This window comes from Gymnoscopelus microlampas, assembly GCF_963454915.1.
Source record: "Gymnoscopelus microlampas genome assembly, chromosome: 12".
NCBI classification, from domain to species: domain Eukaryota; kingdom Metazoa; phylum Chordata; class Actinopteri; order Myctophiformes; family Myctophidae; genus Gymnoscopelus; species Gymnoscopelus microlampas.
In genome coordinates this window covers 38,663,045-38,684,940 of record NC_139949.1, presented here as the reverse complement: position 1 = coordinate 38,684,940, position 21,896 = coordinate 38,663,045, and the positions used below count along the sequence as shown (strand labels likewise).

The 21,896-nt window shown below is 47.5% G+C and overlaps 1 protein-coding gene across 1 annotated transcript in view; it reads left to right on the top strand.

The window, feature by feature from the left end:
• The window catches only part of LOC311056855 (beta-1,3-glucosyltransferase-like), a 62,017-nt gene that overhangs the window by 19,752 nt on the left and 20,369 nt on the right, over nt 1-21,896 (top strand). The window contains exons 10-11 of the mRNA XM_084073694.1: nt 18,055-18,124; nt 20,190-20,303. Of these exons, the coding sequence (XP_083929820.1) occupies nt 18,055-18,124; nt 20,190-20,303 (184 nt within the window). The remainder of the gene's footprint in view (nt 1-18,054; nt 18,125-20,189; nt 20,304-21,896) is intronic.

Genomic DNA, 21,896 nt, shown 5'->3' with positions numbered 1-21,896 from the left:
TGTTTCTTTTAACATATTTGAAATAAACGTGAACAAATGTTAAAACATGTAAACACAAATAGTGACGTGAGGGCCGCATGCGGCCCGTGGGCCGCCAGTTGCCCATCCCTGGTCTAGAGCCCTGGGTTTTCAGACACCTCGAGCGCTTGCCAGTCTTCGTTTCTTTTCTGTTGCAAAGAATGTGAGACGGCCCCCAGCGCTGTAGCACCTCAGGCACTGGAGGAAATTAAGTTCCTTTCAGTTTGGGAGAGTTGAAATTGCATTCTGGGACAGTTCTGAAATAAGGAAATTCAATGGGTTCAAAGTTCTATTCAGTTTGGTATTCAGTTTGGAGAAAAACTTAGGTGTGTGTGTGCACATGTGTGTTTCTTAAGTTCCCCGAAATTCTTTTCATTCTTAAACCTTGTGTGCCTTAAACTCTTTCCTGAAGCATTAAAAGTTATCCCGGACACCTTGAGGCCGGCGGCTCTCTAGACTACACCATGAGTTTCAGCTACTCTCAGGCGTGCACCCATTCTGTCTGTCTGGCTTGCCTTGCTACACACACACACACACACACACACACACACACGGACACACACACACGGACGGACGGGACGGGACGGGACGGGACGGGACGGGACGGGACGGGGACCGGGACCGGGACGGGACGGGACCGGGACCGGGACCGGGACCGGGACCGGGACCGGGACCGGAACCGGACCGGACCGGACCGGACCGGACCGGACCGGACCGGACCGGACCGGACCGGACCGGACCAGACCAGACCAGACCAGACCAGACCAGACCAGACCAGACCAGACCAGACCAGACCAGACCAGACCAGACCAGACCAGACCAGACCAGACCAGACCAGACCAGACCAGACCAGACCAGACGTGACCAGACCAGACGTGACCAGACCAGACGTGACCAGACCAGACGTGACCAGACCAGACCAGACCTGACCAGACCAGACCAGACCTGACCAGACCAGACGTGACCAGACCAGACGTGACCAGACCAGACCAGACGTGACCAGACCAGACCAGACCAGACCAGACCAGACCAGACCAGACCAGACCAGACGTGACCAGACGTGACCAGACCAGACCAGACCAGACCAGACCAGACCAGACCAGACCAGACGTGACCAGACGTGACCAGACCAGACGTGACGTGACCAGACGTGACGTGACCAGACGTGACCAGACCAGACCAGACCAGACCAGACCAGACCAGACCAGACCAGACGTGACGTGACGTGACCAGACGTGACCAGACGTGACCAGACCAGACCAGACGTGACCAGACCAGACCAGACCAGACCAGACCAGACCAGACGTGACCAGACGTGACCAGACCAGACGTGACCAGACCAGACCAGACCAGACGTGACCAGACGTGACCAGACCAGACGTGACGTGACCAGACGTGACCAGACCAGACCAGACCAGACGTGACCAGACCAGACGTGACGTGACCAGACGTGACCAGACCAGACCAGACCAGACGTGACCAGACCAGACCAGACCAGACCAGACGTGACCAGACCAGACCAGACCAGACGTGACGTGACCAGACGTGACCAGACGTGACCAGACCAGACCAGACCAGACGTGACCAGACCAGACCAGACCAGACGTGACCAGACCAGACCAGACCAGACCAGACCAGACCAGACCAGACCAGACCAGACCAGACGTGACCAGACCAGACCAGACGTGACGTGACCAGACGTGACCAGACGTGACCAGACGTGACCAGACCAGACCAGACCAGACCAGACGTGACCAGACCAGACCAGACCAGACCAGACCAGACCAGACCAGACCAGACCAGACCAGACCAGACCAGACGTGACCAGACCAGACCAGACCAGACCAGACCAGACCAGACGTGACCAGACCAGACGTGACCAGACCAGACCAGACCAGACCAGACCAGACGTGACCAGACCAGACCAGACCAGACCAGACCAGACGTGACCAGACGTGACCAGACGTGACCAGACCAGACCAGACGTGACCAGACGTGACCAGACCAGACGTGACCAGACCAGACCAGACCAGACCAGACGTGACCAGACCAGACCAGACCAGACCAGACCAGACGTGACCAGACCAGACCAGACCAGACGTGACCAGACCAGACGTGACGTGATCAGACCAGACCAGACCAGACGTGACCAGACCAGACCAGACGTGATCAGACCAGACCAGACCAGACGTGACCAGACCAGACCAGACGTGATCAGACCAGACCAGACCAGACGTGACCAGACCAGACCAGACCAGACCAGACCAGACCAGACCAGACCAGACCAGACGTGACCAGACCAGACGTGACCAGACCAGACCAGACGTGACCAGACCAGACCAGACGTGACCAGACCAGACCAGACGTGACCAGACCAGACCAGACGTGACCAGACCAGACCAGACGTGACCAGACCAGACCAGACGTGACCAGACCAGACCAGACGTGACCAGACCAGACGTGACCAGACCAGACCAGACCAGACCAGACGTGACCAGACACGACACGACACGACACGACGCGACACGACACGACACGACACGACACGACACGACACGACACGACACGACACGACACGACACGACACGACCAGAGAGAGAGAGTAACTAAAGTTTTCAAATAATTGTAGTGGAATAAATCTGAAATTGGAAATACTCACGTAAGTTCAGTATGGGTCGATTCCTTATTTCAAGGGACGGTTGGCAACCCTACCCCACGATTCCCCTCCGCTCCCATTGTGTGCACCAGTGGTGTAAAAGTCGATGTACTCAAGTACTGTACTTAAGTACAATTTTGAGGTATTTTTTACTTTACTGGAGTATTTCCAATTGTCTATACTTTTACTTCTACTCCACTACATCTCAGAGGCAAATATTGTGCCTTTACTCCACTACAATTATTTGAAATTTTGAGCTATTAGTTACTTTGCAGATATACTGTAAATGATTACATTATAACATACATTAACCACTTTAGCCCATTTTTATACATAGGCTATTTGAAAATAGTCGATCTACAAGCTCACAACGCGTCGCATCGTGACGCATTGTGAGCTTGTAGATCTGCTATTTTCAAACATTTTAGTACTTTTACAGTACTTTTGATACCAATGCTTTTGTACTTTTACTCACATAAATGTTGAATTCCAGACTTTTACTCGTAACAGAGTACTTCTACGTTGTAGTATTGATACTTTTACTTTTTTACTACATTTGAGTACTTTTTCCACCACTGGCGTGCACACATAGTTGTGTATTGGCTGCATGCTCTCATCGACTGTTCTGTTTGCTCGAGTTTAAGTTTGTCTGAGGACGGGGGGCCACTCACCACTCGCCAGGCATCCAAATACGCAGTCTATTAATTCAACCCGACAATAATTCAACACCGCTACGTCTCTGAACCCCATTAGCTGCTGATCCACAGATTGGTGTGTAGGCTACATAACAATAGAAGACAACTACCGGCTTTGCATGGAGACCCCTTGTATTAACAACTCATTGAGACTGGGAACGTATCACATATCACGTGTCATTTTTAGATGTCTTTGGCTATTCAAAAATAGCAGATCTACAAGCTCGTAGCGCGGCATTCCGAGCTCTAGTAGTAGATCTACTATTTTCACATTTTTTCTGACCTTTTTGAATCTCGCCCCTGACTACCCCGTATTACAATAAAAAACGAACACTAAAACTAATAAAAACAAAACTAAAAACTAAGCCCTTTTCACAATATAAAGAATGATGTTAATTTGACAAATAAATTACAAAAATGTACTGTATTGATCTCAAGTATGTAGAATATTCTTCCTGCGCCTAAAAATCCACTGCTTCTCCACTGCTTCCTCTGCAGGCTTTGAAAAATGGTTGGCAGTAAAGTATACCGTGATTCACACTCAGCACCAGATCAGCGGTATTAAGCACTCCGTCTAGACTGACAAATTCCTCACCATTCAAATCCATCAGTGGAGATCTGCGTTTCATGATTGCTTAAGTAGGCTAATGTTGATTGATGGATGCATTCCCTCGTGTCATGTGTAATGGCCTGAGAGAGACGCACACACACACACACGCACACGCACACGCACACGCACACGCACACGCACACGCACACGCACACACACACACACACACACACACGCACGTACGTTGTTGCCATGGCCTTGCACTGACAACGCATCGCAAAGCGGCTTGTCGATCAGTGCGTTCAGGTTTTGGTGCCTACTAGCATTGGCCGGATTATTGTGTGGGTGAAACACACCCACACTCCTTCCCTCCCTCCCTCCCTCCCTCCCTCCCTCTCTCTCCCCCTCAGACCTTCTAGCTGTGAGGCGACAGCGCTACCGACTGCGCCACCGTGCCCCAGTTTGAAGTTTTCTTTAGTTAAATTTATCACCAACTCTAATACCATGTTCATTCCTTCATCGTTCGCTCCTCCCAATGTTTTTAGAACAAAACAAACAGTGTTTCATTGCGCCCAGGGCCGGCCGCTGCCATAAGCAACATAAGCGGTCGCTTAGGGCCACAACCACTAGGGGGCCACAAAAAAAAAAGTTTTATTTTTATACCGGACGTCATTAAACGTGAAATGTGACCCTCCAGAAAACTGCGCTTTATGCGATCGCATAATTTATCGCATAATCAGCCAAATGGCATTTGGCTTTGCGATCATATTTCGCAACTGCCCGCAATTTCACCGCATAAAATCACATGAAACCTCCGCATATTTCATCACAAAATCAAGGATTTTAGCCCGCATAATCAAGGATTTTTGCCCGCGTTTTTCTGAAGGGTCTAATACATATAACGCTGAAGTTCAGAGAAGTTGCCTTTTGTGTGTGCAGGCAGGCAGGTAGGCAGACAGACGGGTGATGAACTATTCTGTCCACCACGCCTTGCCCACTCAGACGGCAAGCTCGTTGGCGCTAAAGGCCATTGCCTGTTCACTTGCTCGCCTTGCGGTTCGCGAGGGCTTGAAGTGTCTTTGATTGCCTCGTCACTCAAGGGTCCTTCTGGCCGATCCACACGGTCACGACTCTTTTCTGTTCTGGCCCCACAGTGGTGGAATGAACTTCCCACTGATGTCAGGACAGCAGAGTCACTGCCCATATTTCGCCGCAGGCTGAAAACCCACCTCTTCAGGAAACGCTACCCTTCCTCTCTGCCTGGCCTACTTGTTGTTAACTAGTTGTACGAACGCTTGTTTTCTATTGTTGTATTTTTGTATTGGTTTATTGGATCTTGTTTAGTCGATTATTTGTTTTAGCTCCTGCTCATTTGAGTTTGCTATTTTGTTTTGCTATCTGTTTAAAGGGGCCACACCATGAATTTCATTTTTTTGAATGACTTTAACATTCAGTCATTCATTCTCATTTCAGAGATTTTCAGAATGGGCGTGTCTGAACAGGCCATTTCAGAATGGCAATGCAAGTGACATCACTTGCATTGCCATTGCATTAATGATGGCCAGACAGAATTGCTCAGTAGCACCCCTCTGCCCAAAAGGACGTTTTGGTATTGCAGCTGAAAAAGCTTGGAATGACAGTCAGATTGTGAGAAAAAATATCTGACTCGATAACGCGGCAGTTGCGGCTTAATCCACCCACGCCATCGACGCGTTAGACGCGTTGGACGCGCGTTTATTGTTTAATCTCTGATCGCGCTATAATGTTTATTTTTCCACTTCATTTTGGCTTCCTGATTCCTTGAGACTCACCCGGAACCGGATGCAGAACGGAGATTTCACTTCCGGGTCATTTTTTTTTTCCTCGGTCATTTTCGGCCAGAATAGGGGAAAACTAGAGGTTACGTAGGTAACCCCGGTTCTTTTAGTTTAGGAGTGAGGCACTCACTATGGGAAACAGCGCCATCTGGCGATGCAACAGAGCTACACAATACGCTCCCGGGGCCCATTTCATTGGGCTAGAGGGTATGTCACGTAACCGGCTGTCCCTTCCCCTTTCCGGAAGGACATATAAGGGCTGGTCGTGACGTAGTACTTCCTCTTACCACAGGTCCTCTGTTCGCAGTGGCGAAACAAAGGGGTGTTTGGTGAGTGCCTCACTCCTAAACTAAAAGAACCAGGGTTACCTACGTAACCTCTAGTTCTTTGTCGTTTTGAGTCGTGAGGCACTCACTATGGGATCTATAAACCCCCCGGAAGCGTTAAAAACATTGTATCCCCAGAAAAAAACGCACGTCCCCTACTGGCTCAGGGACCCGCACACGGCGGGCCCCCGCTTCAGGGACGCCCAGGCCCACCTGGACACGGCACAAGGGATGAGATAAACGAAAACCCCGACAGACCGAAGTCTTCCCCATTCAGCTAATAGAAGACAAGGCTCGTCACCTACTAACCTCCTAGTAAGGGAACAGGGCCCCCCTGCTCCCTAGGACCCAACAGATTGTTAGCCCCACGGGATCACATCAGGGGGAGAAAGGCACCTCAAGTAGATGAGGCTGCCACGCCAAGGACTGCGTGCGTCACCGAGGAAGCCGCCATGTCCAGGCTGTAGAAAGCTGCAAAGGTCGAAGGAGACGACCAGTCAGCAGCCCTGCAAATCTCCTGGACCGAAAACCTCTCTAGAGAGGGCCCAGGAAGCAGCCAATCCCCTAGTCGAGTGCGCCCCCAATCCAACAGGTACTGGGGCCCCACTACTAGTATAGGTGAGCCTTACGGCCTCAACCATCCACCTGGAAAGCGTTGACTTGGCCATCGCTTTCCGCTGGTCACCCCAGCCGTAGGTGACAAACAATCGTGTTTACGACCTACCAGGCGCCGTCACCTGACAGTAGAGCCTCAAAGCCCTCACTGGACAGAAACAAAGTGACCACTCATCCACCGCCGAAGCGAAAGGAGGTGGATGAAACGCAACCAATCCGACCGGAGCCGGTGCAACCCCCCCGGTCTTGGTAACGAACGCCAAGTTTGGCGTCAGCAGAACCCGTCTGCTATCCCCAGAGCACCTCAAGCACTCCGAACTCACCGGGAGTGCATGCAGGTCACTGACCCTCTTGGCCATAGCCAGGGTCACCAAAAAGACTGTTTTCAGACTCAACACCTTGAGGCTCCCAGTCTCGAGACGTTCAAACGGGGGGAAGGCAGAGTGCATTCAGCACCACCGCCAGATTCCAAGCCGGAAACAGAGGCCTGTTACCCGGCCTGGTCCGTCTGGCCCCGCCCAAGAACCGCCGTACCAGGTGACGATCGCCAACCGTCCCGCCTTCGAAAACCTTCGTGGCAGACGGAGATGGCATCCAAGTACACCATGACCGTCGAGAAGGTCAAACCCTGATTCAGCTTGCTCTGCAAGAGAAAAAGGAAGCCGCGTACCGGGGCCCGAAAAGCCACCACCACTGGTGACTGCCCCTGGCACCATGACACGAAAATATTCCATTTGACGTCATAGGCAGCCCTAGTAGAAAACGGCCCTCGCCCTCTGGATGGTAACCACCACGTCAGGGGGCAGACCACACGAATCTAGGTTGGCCCTCACACAGGCCAGAGCCACAGATCTAGGTCCCAGGGGCTGGGGTGGTTGATCTCGGTCCCCACCTGCGTCAGCAGGTCCGCGATCGGAGGAAGGGACCCGGGTTCGGCGTGGAGCAGAGAAGTTATCTCCGATCCCCACACGCCCCAACCTGGAGCAACTGGCAGTACAGTCAGGCCCTGGGGCCTGACCTTTTCCAACGTCGGGCAGAACAACTCCAGCGGCAGGAATGCATAAAGCAGTTCCCTCGGCCAGCTGTGAGCCAACGCGTCCAGTCCCAACGAAAAGTCCGCTGCCTTCACCGAGAAAAAGCGAGAGCACTTCGCGTTCTCTGTTGAGGCAAACAAATCGACCCGTGGTCGATCGAACCTGGTCCAAATCAGGCTGGCGTCCGTCGTGACAGCCGTCCGTGAGATCACAGCGCCTCCCCTGACGCCTTCTGACAGAAAGGGTGCGCATGAGCACAGCCTAAGTGAATCCACGCAAGTGGAGACACCAGACCTTGTCGAGGGTCCACGGTAGGTGGGATCCTGAGAGCCCGCATCCACCTCTGAAAGGTCCCAAAATAGCCTACTTAGGCAGGTCAGGTGTATGGCTGAAGTCATGAGACCCGCCACCTGCACGCACAGCCTGTAAGTGACTGTCTTTCCTACGTGGAAAGGCCTCACACAGGACAGGAAGCCGTCTACCCACTCCTGAGACAGACGTGCTGCGAGCGTGGTCGAGTCCAGTGAGAACCCTATAAGGGAGGACTGCTGGGACGGAACCAAAAACGCTCCTTCTAGAAACCGACAGTGAAAAACCGACAGTAATCGCGCCTCAGGGCTACGTTGGTCCACCTGTCCCCCTGACCGAACGTGCGCAGGAGCGCCACGGTCATCAGCATACGAAACCTGAATTTCGTAAGAGACTTGATGAGACCCCTTCATCCAGAAAGGGTCACATAGCCTCCCCCCTCCTTCTTTGGCCAGAAAACACACGAAAACCAGTTGTACCAAAAACTGGGGAAAAAAAACGGGGTTACCTAAGTAACCTCTAGGTTCCAATTCGTAGACGGTTTTCTGAAGATGCCCTTGCTCAGTAGAGAGAGTCCCTCTCTCTCAGAGACATGGCTGCATTACCTCTCCGCATGAGGAACATCCTGTGTCTGACATAGGAGGCATGTAAAGGTACGTGGAAAATCACGTTGTTGTCCAGGGGAGCTGACCGGTACAACCACAGTGTGTTACTGCTGTACTGAGCCTGACCAGTACAGAAAACCAGTGTAATACTGACGTACCTGCTGCATTAAGCAACACAGTGTTGTCGTAAGCGAGGCTAGGTAGCCGCTAGGTGAAAACAACAGCAGAAATTTCCTGTGCACCGGGTAGACGGGAACGTGGAAACACGCATCCTTTAAGTCTATGCTGGTCCATCCGTCGCCCTGACGCACCGTGCGTAGTAACGCTGCGTTCGTCAGCATGCGAAAATTGAATTTCGTTAGAAATTTATTGAGACCTCTCAGGTCCAGTATGGGACGTACACCCCCCCCCTTTTTCTGAACCAGGAAAAAACTTTGAGTAAAAACCCAGGCGTTTCCGATCTGGGGAGAACTCTCCTATTGCGCCATTGTTTAGGAGAGAGAGAACCTCCTCTCGTAACGTAACTGCCGCTGCGCCCGTCGCGCTGGAGAAAATCACTTTGTCTGACATCGGGGGTTTCATGCAAAACTGTAACTTGTAACCCTTCTGTATGGTGCGCAGCACCCAATGAGACGGGTCGCAAGCTTTCCATTTCGCTAGACAGCGAGCTAGTGGGTTGAGGCGAGTTAAAGAAACTGCTCGCTCCACCGGCTGTCTGCCCGTTGTCATGGAGACCAGTGACGCGCTCGCACGCTCTGGCGTTGCCAAACGTGTGACGCTCGATAGAGGCAGTACGGGTGTTACCTGATTGACAGAAGGATTCGGGAAAGTCACGTGACCCCGCACGCGGTGCCTCCCCAACATTGGTATCCGGTTGGAGAAGCCCCTTGTCCGTCTCCGGTCAGAAAAGGAAACAGTTGGATTCGGGGAGGTCACGTGAGACAGTACGCGGTACCTCCCCGACGTCAACATCCGGTGGGGGACGCTCGACGTCCGTCTCCGGTCGGACACGGAAGTATGTAACTTGTTTACCTTCCGTTCGGCCATCTTGAGAGGGCCCTGTGATGCAGAAGCGTTTTGGCGCCCTCTCCAAGATGGTGGAATCGGTTGTAAAAACGGGCGTGACGCCTGTGCCAAGGTGCAAAGGCGCCCTCTGGCGGACAGGGGTGGTACCGTTCTTACAATTGATTTTACAACTGGTTTTATTGTTACCTTCAATGGAGTCAGTACATGCAGTGTTTCTGTCCCACACGTATTTGGAAAAACGAGAACCGGCTTTACCAAATACTGTGGGCTCATGGGGGGGGTCAGATTGCTTGTCCCACACGTATCTGAAAAACCGACGAGGGGTTTTTCGGATACTGTGGGCCCAAAGGCAGACCATCGAGAACGGTCCTCGTTCTCCCTGGCACACAGGCGGAGTTGGAAAAAGACAAGGTTTTGTACTTTTCAACGCATGTAAAACCACAATCACAGGGTATTTCTTCACAGATCTTACAGTAAGTGCGACATGCTCCTCTGTTTGGCTGTGGAGGCTGGAGACTGGTTTTCCCATCTGCACTGGAGGTATTCAATTCAGTGTAGCAAACACATTGGCATAATGGCGAACATTATATAAAAATAATGGAGAAAGGCATTATACTTCGTATCCCGTCAGTGTTTGGAAGGCCGAGAAACCGGTTCCGTCCAATCATTAAGGGCTTAGTTCAGAGTTAGTCAATTCAGTGTAGCAAACACATTGGCATAATGGCGAACATTATATAAAAATAATGGATAAACGCATTATACTTCGTATCCCGTCAGTGTTTGGAAGGCCGAGAAACCGGTTCCGTCCAATCACTATGGGTTTATTTCAGATAGTGTCTGAACCATGCAGGGTGTGGTGAAAGAACAACCATAATAGCACAAAAACAGGCAATAAAAACAATATATTGACATTAAGGCATTATATCGTATCCCAGCCGTATTTGGAAATGCAATATGTGACAAGTGTGACAGACATATTGGCACAGTGATAAGCATTAAGTACCACAATATACTGACGTTGATATGCATAACATGTTGTATCCGACAGTGTAGGAGGACGAGCACCGACCATTTTCCTAGCATTGTGGACTCATGTCGACATGGTTTGAATAATGCAAAGGTTTGGTTCTTTGTAACAAATTTTATTGGCACAAAAAACAGGCATTATATTTTGTACTGACCTCACAGAATGTGCAAAAAACTACCCTGCTTCTGCTCTGTAGACACTGGGAGGAACAGGGCGGTCAACGTCGCGTACTCCGCTCACGAAGGGGGTCGGGCTAGCTTACCGCGGGCCACCGCTCGTGGCAGCTGGAGTTGGGGTAGGGAGGCGGGAGTGTCGCGGTGGTGCTGGGCGAGCACCGCTAGCACCTTCGGCGTTCCCCGTACAGGCCCTGGCCTGACCGTAGCGAGCCATCGCGTAGTGAAAGAAGCAGCTGCGGCTGTAGCCGAAACAGGCCGTATCTGTGACGAAGCAGCCTCACCGGGAGCCGGACGAGACAAGCAACACAGTTCGAGTATCGTGGAAAAGAGCGACAAAAAGCTAGGCTAACAGCTCTATTCGGGGAGTTAGCTCAACGGATAGGGGGTTAGCGCTGTGGAAGTAGCCAAACAGGTAAGCTAGTAAGTTAGCGGCTAGGCTAAGAACAGCTTTAAGCTAACGTCGGCTCACAAAAAGCTAGGCTAACAGCTCTGTTCGGGGAGTTAGCTCAGCGGGAAAGGGGGTTAGCGCTGTGGAGGTAGCCGAAGCTAGTAACAGCTAGCGGCTAGGCTCAGAGGCAGCTAAGGGCTAACACCGGCTCACCACGAGGTAGAATAAAGTTAGTTTCCTGGAGTTTAGTCGAGCGAGAAAACCCGTGGGTGACTTATCCTAGTCTCCGCTAGTTTCGGGGGGACAGAGCGAGAGCCGCTGGTGTCCACTAAAACTACCGGCACAGGCCGTATCTGTGACGAAGCAGCCTCACCGGGAGCCGGACGAGACAAGCAACACAGTTCGAGTATCGTGGAAAAGAGCGACAAAAAGCTAGGCTAACAGCTCTATTCGGGGAGTTAGCTCAACGGATAGGGGGTTAGCGCTGTGGAAGCAGCCAAACAGCTAAGCTAGTAAGTTAGCGGCTAGGCTAAGAACAGCTTTAAGCTAACGTCGGCTCACAAAAAGCTAGGCTAACAGCTCTGTTCGGGGAGTTAGCTCAGCGGGAAAGGGGGTTAGCGCTGCGGAGGTAGCCGAAGCTAGTAACAGCTAGCGACTAGGCTCAGAGGCAGCTAAGGGCTAACACCGGCTCACCACGAGGTAGAATAAAGTTAGTTTCTCAGCGGGAAAGGGGGTTAGCGCTGTGGAGGTAGCCGAAGCTAGTAACAGCTAGCGGCTAGGCTCAGAGGCAGCTAAGGGCTAACACCGGCTCACCACGAGGTAGAATAAAGTTAGTTTTCTGGAGTTTAGTCGAGCGAGAAAACCCGTGGGTGACTTATCCTAGTCTCCGCTTTTAGGGCTAAAGCTGGTTTCTCACTTTGGGTCCTGAAGTGTAGTAATTGTCGAATAAATGTAGAATTCAGTTTTTAACAAGCGTGTAGCCTTGTAACATCTGCGAACAGAGGAACTGAAGAGGAAGTACTACGTCACGACCAGCCCTTATATGTCCTTCCGGAAAGGGGAAGGGACAGCCGGTTACGTGACATACCCTCTAGCCCAATGAAATGGGCCCCGGGAGCGTATTGTGTAGCTCTGTTGCATCGCCAGATGGCGCTGTTTCCCATAGTGAGTGCCTCACGACTCAAAACGACAAAGAACTCTTGGTTGCTTGTTTTTGCAGAAAATGCACTTAAGACTCCTGGTGATTAGTAGTTTTCGTTCCCTACCTACGTTGAATGCACTTATTGTAAGTCGCTTTGGATAAAAGCGTCTGCTAAATGAATGTAATGTCTTTGCAGCATAGTGGTTTTACAGTACAGTAAATCAGTGAATTCATTGGGTAGGAGATTTACAGGGTTCTGTAAATGCATTGTGGAAACAACACCTCAATCTAGTTTGAATAGTTAAGTGTTTTTAAAAACAACTACTCCATTTCCTTATATCAAGTAAAACATCTGACTGAGCGACTTTCACTTGTAGCGGAGCAATATTTTACCAAGAGTATCTGTACTTTGACTCAAGTAATGGGGTTGTGTACATTGTCCACCACTCAAATAGGCCACGTTGTGTACCCAACGGAAGGTTGAGTGAGGTCAAAACAAGTAAATGTTTACTCAACTTTTAATACAATAATATTTGGTGGCTATGGGACCCGCGCCGGACCCGGAGAGCCTGTGAAGCAACACACACACATCCTATCACAAACCTGACTAGCAATTGAGAGATCGAGAGAGAGAGAGAGAGAGAGAGCGGGGGGGACGGGGATGCGGCAGAAGTTAGAGAAGAGAGAAAGAACAAGGTTGAAGAAGAGAACAATATTAATGGCAGTCTGGAGACTTTGGTGGTGTGGGATGATGGATGCAATGCTACACAAAGGACATGAAAATGATAAATATCTGTGTGTGTGCGTGCGTGTGCGCGTATGTCCATCCAGTTGGGGATTGGGAGCCATACAAAGTGATGGAAACGGCACTGGGAAGGAAAGACAATCCTGTCCCAGTGATGAATGATTCCACTATAAGTCCCAAAACGTTCTCTAAGTTGTTATGTGTCATGAATAGGTAATGGTGTCACTGTCCTGAGGTGTCCTCGGATGTGGGTTCTTAACAGTGAATAGTCTTGCTTGTGTGGTCATTTACTTGTCTGGTTTCTCATATTTATGGAGAGTACAATGTGCTCACAAGGAGACTAAAGAGGCAGGCTTTTAGCCTTGTTGTTTAGGATGTTGCCGTGATGTTTCTCGGCTTCTTTCTTGACGGCTGTCAATATAATTCACGAATAATTGCGATTAACAATGTCATTGTGTTTTTGGTACTAAACACTGGAACATAAATAAATATTGTATTTCTGTTTGGCTGTGTGTCCCGGGACACACAGACAGCCATACAGAGATTCCCTGAATTGACAGACCGATAAAGGTTAATAATGCGCAACGATGGGAGAGGCTCACTCCCTTTCAGCAGTAACAGCAGTTATGATACCCGGTAAGGTAGACAGATTGCACATTACCGTATATTTACTTGTGTCCTGGCGAGGTCTAGTGCAGGCGGCCAGGTCTATCCTAATCTATCAAGAACAGATTCCGAGCTGCGCTACTGCATCTATCGACAACACCCCGGAAAGTTAGTAACATTTTAACTTGTTCTTCCATCATAGAAACAAAGTGGGCTTATAGAGTACAGAAGTCCTGACGTCACTCGTTCATCCCCTGGGTCGGGGAAGTATTTTCTCTATGGAGAATAACATTGGGTCATCTTAGAATCGTCTCATATAAGAATTGTCCAGGTACAGTAGGATGCGTAAATTATGTCAGACTTCGGTGCTCTATAACCAAAACGATCCATGTTCTGTGGGAGAAATGTTGTTAGTGTTCCGTGGGAGAAATGTTGTTAGTGGGAATGAAAACATAGGCGCCCCACGGGAAGAGTAGGGCTGAGGGCGGACCAAACGGGCCAACATCCTGTTGTCAACATTCTATTGGGCGGTCCCCCCAGAGTCAAATTCAAAGGAAAAAAAACAGCCGAGGGCGCTGTTTTTTCCTTTTTTTTTGACGATGGGTTCCCAGATTGGGTCTATCCTAAGGTCTTCAATGCTGTTTTTTTATTGGTGATTGAATGCAAATGTTACCTTCACCTCCATTTCCACCTATTACAGTTTACAATTTAGGCATTTAGCAGACGCTCTTAATCCAGAGCGATTTACAGTAAGCTATTGGTGGCCTGTTGGGGTCCCAGACCCCCTGTTGAAGACCTCTGCTGCAGTATATACTTATTTGCACGATGACAAATTTGCCCCAAAAATCAGGACGCCCAGGGTTAATGTGGTTAAAATAACATTTTCATTAAATTGTGATATTATCAATCAGAATGATCAAACATATGTCAGTCTATATATATTTCGTCTGGTTTTGCTACTTTTGCGTGACACGCTTGTACGACAAAGCAGGGCATGAACAAAAAAACATCAAACGTTGAAATATGGAGATGGTAGATTTCTGCACGACAGCAACATAATGTGGGATTTTGTTTCACTTGGTGTAATTTTTGTGAAAGGACCTGGGCAAGGTTACCGTTCAAGGTATATACTTTATTAGACCCGTCAGCAGATTCAGATTCAGATTCACTTTATTGTCACGTACGGTAGATGCACTGTTTAGGTATACATACATGTGAAAAACTTACGCTCTGAAGCTTCAATACAATAAACAATAAAAACATGATAAAACAACCTAAAAACACTCGATAAACAATGAACACAGGGCAAGAATGTCAAGAGAAAGAGCATAGTGCAGAGTACAAAGAGTTTTTGCGCATTCACTTTTCACTGTCATTTAACGGTCTGAAAAAACTGTTCCTCAGCCTGCTGGTGCGTGGCGTGCAGAGAGGATGTTGTATCCCTTCACCCTTTTGGACTTTAGAGGGGAAAAAAGTATTTTATGGGGGTGGGTGGGGTCTTTAATGATCCTCAGGGATTTATTGAGGCAGCGCTGGGTGTAGAGGTCCCCCAGACTGGTCAGTTCAGTTTGCAGCAGATGAGTAATGACTGTTATTACTCGTTGTACTTTAACTGTCCGAACTGTCCGAGCTGCTCCGGTGTCTTCTGTACAATATATACCTTGAGCAGTTTTCTAGGCGGCCCATGCAGCCGTGTGTGTCTGTCTGTACACACACACACACACACACACACACACACACACACACACACACACACACACACACACACACATTGCTTCTATATTATCTGTGCAATGTTGCTATGTTCTGCTCATCTGAGTGATGTCTGCTAGGCTAGAACAAAGGTGTGTGTGTGTGTGTGTGTGTGTGTGTGTGTGTGTGTGTGTCTGTGTGTGTGTGTGTGTGTTTGTGCTTCTATATTATATGTGCAATGTTGCTATGTTCTGTTCATGTGAGTGATGGCTGCTAGAACAAAGCTATTTTTATAGGACTTCTTTCTTCCACACCGTGGGACTATAATAAGCCTCCATCCAAGAGGAGGCTGAACGTCACCGTGCAAACGGTGGGAGAGTCGTCATTTAAATGTAATCGTCTGGTGTGCAGGGATGACTCATCAATCAGCCTACATTCAACTAATTACATGCAGAGCTTTTGTGTTCTTTAAAGATAGCTTTCCGAACCATGAAGCCTAAGAAAATTATACATTTGATTCAGTAAAGGGTGACAATTTCACAGGATCGCGCCCACTTAATGCCAGGCCTGTCAGATTGCCCGCTGCCACCTAGTGCCCACCCGCCTGCTCGCCTCTCATTGAAAATTAATTACTAGGTGCGTCAGTCACTTACCGCGTATGAAGCCCTTAAAAGCACGATAGAATACGATCATCATGGCTTTGTCGATATAGAAATAGAACAAGTTCCTATTTTGCACACGGCTTCACAATTTGCTTCAAAGTCAATAACTGTGGCGCACGGGTGGCACAGTGGTAAAGTACCTGCCCACCACCGCAGAGTCTAGACTCTAGGGGTTCGAATGCACTGCGTGGTGGTGGAATGAACTTCCCACTGATGTTAGGGCAGCAGAGTCACTGCCCATATTTCGCCGCAGGCTGAAAACCCACCTCTTCAGGAAACACTACCCTTCCTCTCTGCCTGGCCTACTTGTTGTTAACTAGTTGTACGAACGCTTGTTTTCTATTGTTGTATGTTTATTGGATCTTGTTTAGTCGATACACTTATTTGTTTTAGCTCATGCTCATTTGATTGTGCTATTTTGTCTCATCTGTTTAAGGAAATAGGTAGCTGATATATTGCACTTTTACCTTAGCGCTAGGTATACTCTTGGTTGCTTGTTTTTGCAGAAAATGCACTTAAAGGGTAAGACCACTTTGGTAGAGGTTTGGGTTGTGTAGTTACCTTGCCATGATGTAACTCTAAAGGTGGGCAAGAAATCAAAAATAATTGCTCCATTGATTAGAAATTGATAATTCAAAATATGCTCCTCATTGACTTACATTGTACGGTAAAACAGCTCTCAAAGACACTCTTTTAGCACGTAAACGAACACAAACAAAGCTGATTCAGACAATATAGAACATCACCAAACCCAGTACTGTTTGTTTTTTTTATAAAAATGTGAACTTCCTGTTGATTTTACTATTTGAAGATCCGGATCCGCGGATCCAGTCCGGGTTTTCTTCTTAATAAAAATGCTAAAATCAACAGGAAGTTGACATTTTTATTAAAAAAATAAACAGTACTGGGTTTGGTGATGTTCTATATTGTCTGAATCAACTTTGTTTGCATTCGTTTACGTGCTAAAAGAGTGACTTTGAGAGCTGTTTTACCTTACAATGTAAGTCAATGAAGAGCATATTATGAATGATCAATTTCTAATCAATGGAGCAATTTTTTTTTATTTCTTGGCCACCTTTGGAGTTACATCATGGCAAGGTAAATACACAACCCAAACCTCTACCAAAGTGGTCTTGCCCTTTAAGACTTCTGGTGATTAGTAGTTTTCGTTCCCTACCTATGTTGAATACACTTATTGTAAGTCGCTTTGGATAAAAGCGTCTGCTAAATGACTGTAATGTAATGTAATGTGATGTGGTGCATCCGGCTTTGTCGAGCGTCTATACGAAACCACAATTTTGCGTTCGGGGGAGCGAAGCCGGGTGGGGAGGATGATATTAATGTGTCACTGCACGTACTCCTTTGGGCTGTGAGCGAGAGCAGGGCGGAGCGGTGCGGTGCGGGCTCCTCACCGGCAGCCGAGCCAGCTGGATACAACAGCTGTGACGACGTGCATACAGAAATGTGTGTGGGGACAAAGTAACTAGTAACTAAAGTGTTCAAATAATTGTAGTGGAGTAAAAGTACAATATTTGTCTCTGAGATGTAGTGGAGTAAAAGTATAGACAATTGGAAATACTCCAGTAAAGTCAAAGTACCTCACAATTGTACTTAAGTACAGTACTTGTGTGTGGGAGGAATCAATTGGCATACCGACTAAATTGTGGAGAAAATGGGGTAAAAAGCCAAAAACAAAAGAGGTCAATAATTGTTCCAAGTTTTAATGTAAGATGTGAGCCTTCCACTGTCTGCCTCTCAATTAGGACAACTTCAAGTGTGTTGCCCAGTGTTGATTCATTCATAATTCATGCCTCTCCCTCCCTGGATCATTTCCAGGTTGCTTACAGTGGATTATGCTCTGTGCCTCTGAGGAGATATGTGTGGGTGTGATGTGTGTCGACAGTACATTCTATCTCATCTCATCATCTAATGTTCTTTTTGATTGTGTTTTTTCCCTGTTCCCTAGGGAACACCAGTAGAGAAGGACAAGCTGTTTGTTGCTGTGAAAACTTGCCAAAAGTTCCACTCTGATCGAGGTGCGTGTGTGTGTGCACGCACGCGTGTGTGTGCGCGTGTACGTGCGCGTATGTGCATGCGTTACCCACGCACTACGACTACAGCTGTTGAATTGAATATTGTATTTTTAAAGTGCGTTGTAGTGTATCTTACCATAAGACAAGCCAAAAAAGTTTATACAAGCCCCACATTCATAAAACATCTGCTTTGCCCAACAGAATTGACAACCCAAACCCTTCTTCTTTATACTGTATTTGCAGTGCAGTGTTGCTTAATCAAACACTAATAGCAATCTCAGGTTTCAGCAAACCTTTGTCCATGACCGTTTATCCTCATGAGAGACCATCGTGCTAGTGGTTTGAAAAATAGAAATGAGAGCAGATGCTGTGCGGTTTGTCTACAGTCATCATATCTCACCACCACTGGCATAGTAAATTACTGGTCCTTGGTTTATGCTGTCTGCCGAGCAACACACACACACACGCACACGCACACACTGTGTGTGCGCTCGCGCATGTATGCGTGTGTTTTGTGTGTGCGTTTGTGAGTCGATTGGCGTTAACGTGAAATCAATTTACCATACAAAACAACATTAGAGTGTGCCTCTCCATGTGAGTTATTTGCTTTCACTTAGGCCACGTTTACACGGCAACGATCAGAACAGAAAACGACAAAGTGCCGTTGCGTTGTCACTTCTTATTATGCATTTACACGGAGACACTCCAGTGATTTAAAACGCTGTAGTGTGCATGCCAGGTTGCTAGGTGGCATGTGTCAGTGTGACTCTGCCATATAGACCAGTCACGCATGCGAAGACTGGTCGCATGCGAAGACAGAACTTCCGTTCTACTTCCTTTATTTACATACACCAGTGCAGCAGCGTGGTTCAACGTAGGGTTGCCATGTCCACTTATTATAACGACTTGGGGCTTGTTTCTAAAGTGTAGTTGCTTATTTGGGCTTGTTTCCTAATGTTGTTTAAACCAGTGGCTCTTAAACATCATGTGAAATTAAAATGTATTTGTCCACAGATCCCCATCTGAAAATCTTTTGTGCCAGAAACCCCCATACAAGATTTGTGTTGTTAAAATGTTTCCAAAATTTTCCAAAATGACCTATTTTTATTTTCTCAAGATTACTACTTCTTTTTTGTAAATAGCAGATCTACAAGCTCACAACGCGGCGCATCGCGGCGCGTTGTGAGCTTGTAGATCGGCTATTTTCAAATAGCCGTAGCCTAGTCGCTTCTTTTGAGTTTTCATAGACCTGGTTGCATGGAGACGTGAGCCGCAGCGTATTCCACTGGAAGGGGGTTTCACTCTATTGCGTTTTCAACCCCTGATAACACCGTTGCCGTCTAAACGGACGGCACATCTGATACTTTATTTTGCCCTTTTCTGTAGAGAGCGTTGTCGTGTAAACGGGGCCTTACTCTGATGGCGCTTCAGGGCCACTTAGCCAGCCAGCTGAAATCGACCTGTTCAAATCGCAACAATCTGCATAATGATGAAAATATTCTGTTTCCAACATTGTTGAAATCAACCAGCCGTTATGGGCTATTTTCTTTTTTGTAAACGGTAAACATCGTCAAAATATGAGTCACCCATGATCCTGTTTGCAATTTAGCAGCGCCCGGAGCCCTTACTTGAAATTCAATGACAGAGTGAAATGTCTTGCATAATGGGGTGCGTTTCAGACATTTCGTCCTGAACCATGCATCACCACCATGCCAGCTTGTGATGAACTTTTTTTGTGGAACATTACTTTTGCCACAGTCATACAAAAGGAGCGCTCAGCAATATTGCCAGAAACACATAGACCACATTTTTACTAGTGGACTAGCGTTTGTGAATTAATTAAATCAGTACAGTATATACACTGAAGAACACATGGAGACAAGTCAGGCACTGTGTAGTGTACTGACTGTATACAACGTCAGGTAGAATGTGATTTGAAATCCATCTCTGTGTCCATCTAATCTCTTCTCTTCTCTTCTCTTCTCTTCTCTTCTCTTCTCTTCTCTTCTCTTCTCTTCTCTTCTCTTCTCTTCTCTTCTCTTCTCTTCTCTTCTCTTCTCTTCATCAGTTCCTGTGGTGAAAGCCACCTGGGGCAAAGACGCTGCTTTTTTAGAATACTACAGCGATGTCACCGATCCCTCCATACCCACAATCCATCTGGGGATGCCCAACACTGAAAGAGGTCAGTTGACGCATTGTCTGTGTTTACATGTCACAGTCTTGGCTCTGGTGCACAGTCAAAATCAGATTCCTGAGTTTCTGATTAAATCCCCACCTGAATATCTTCACTATTTTGCTTCCAAAACAATTTGCTGCATTTTCAGCAGCTGCCAGTGTGATCACACTTATAACTGTTGAGAGAGAGGCTGTTATCCCATTATGTAAATAGACTGCATTTTACAAATGCTCCTTTTGCAGTCTTCAGACCACTCAAATGTTCCTAACAATGTCCTTGTACGAGCTCTTGTTTTCTTGTATCTTGTTTATTCAATAGACTTATTTGTTTTAGCTCTTGCTCATTGGATTTTCCTACTTCTCTCATCTGTTTAAGAAAGTAGGTAGCTGATATATTGCACTTTTACCTTAGTGCTAGGTATTCTCTTAGTTGCTTGTTTTAGAAGAGAATGCACTTAGGACTTCTGGTGATTAGTAGTTTCGTTACGTACCTATGTTGAATGCACTTATTGTACGTCGCTTTGGATAAAAGCGTCTGCTAAATGACTGTAATGTAATGTAATGTAACTAGAGGGTGCTTTGTGTTTGTTGGTCTCTATAATATATAAAGCCATAATAGGAGATGTTCCCAATGGAGCTATGCCCAAATATGGAGTGTGTTGTCTGACCTCACTTGGGTCTCGTTGGGCGGTGGTCGGCGATGACGCTAAGGAACAACATGGCCGACTGTAATGTTGTGAGTTTGTGTTGGCCGCAATTAATTATGCTGCGAGGGGGCAGATGTGTGCTGAGCAGTATGAAGTGGCCTACAGACTACGCGTAGTAATTCTGCACGTTGTGGCGTGTCTTGTTAGTGACATTGATATGTTGTGTTTAGTTTGTGTTTAGTCCCACACAGTGGCAGGTTTTTTTGGGGGGTGTTGGGTTTAGAAATGTATATATAGATAGATAGATGTAATTTTCAGCAGCTGCCAGTGTGATCACTATTATACCCGTTGAGAGAGAGGCTATTATCCCATAATGTAAATAGAAATGAAATTTAGAAATGCTCCTTTTGTAGTCTTCAGACCACTCAAATGCTCTTAACACATTGACTGCCTGAATTATTTTCACTGCCTATTGTTATTCATGCCAGAGATTTTTCAATGAAAAAAAAAAAAGTACTCAGGAGCCGAGATACAAAATTTTTAAGTTTTAAGTTAACAAGGAAGTGGATGAGAGTAAAGATCTTCGAAAATTCATATCTCCTTGGTCTTTGGGTCAAATAAAAATAAAAAAAAGTTAAAAAATATATATTTTTTTGCTAAAATCGAACTCAATCTTGGCAGGCAAGTGATGAAAAGCTAATATCGAGTTAACTCGATCTAGGCAGTCAATGTGTTAACAATGTCCTCGTGCAGCCAGACAGCCAGAGAATTTTAGGCCTGAAAACCCCCAAAATCCGAAAAGGTATCATTGCGTGCTTAATGTCCTCAAAGTCACGCATCCAAAAAGCTTTGAACTGAGAAGATTGGACCTTCCGTTCCAGAGATAATGGCCAAAACGTCTTGAAAGCGGCCACTTTCGCCGGTTTTCGATCGACAAACTAGATACCCGAGGA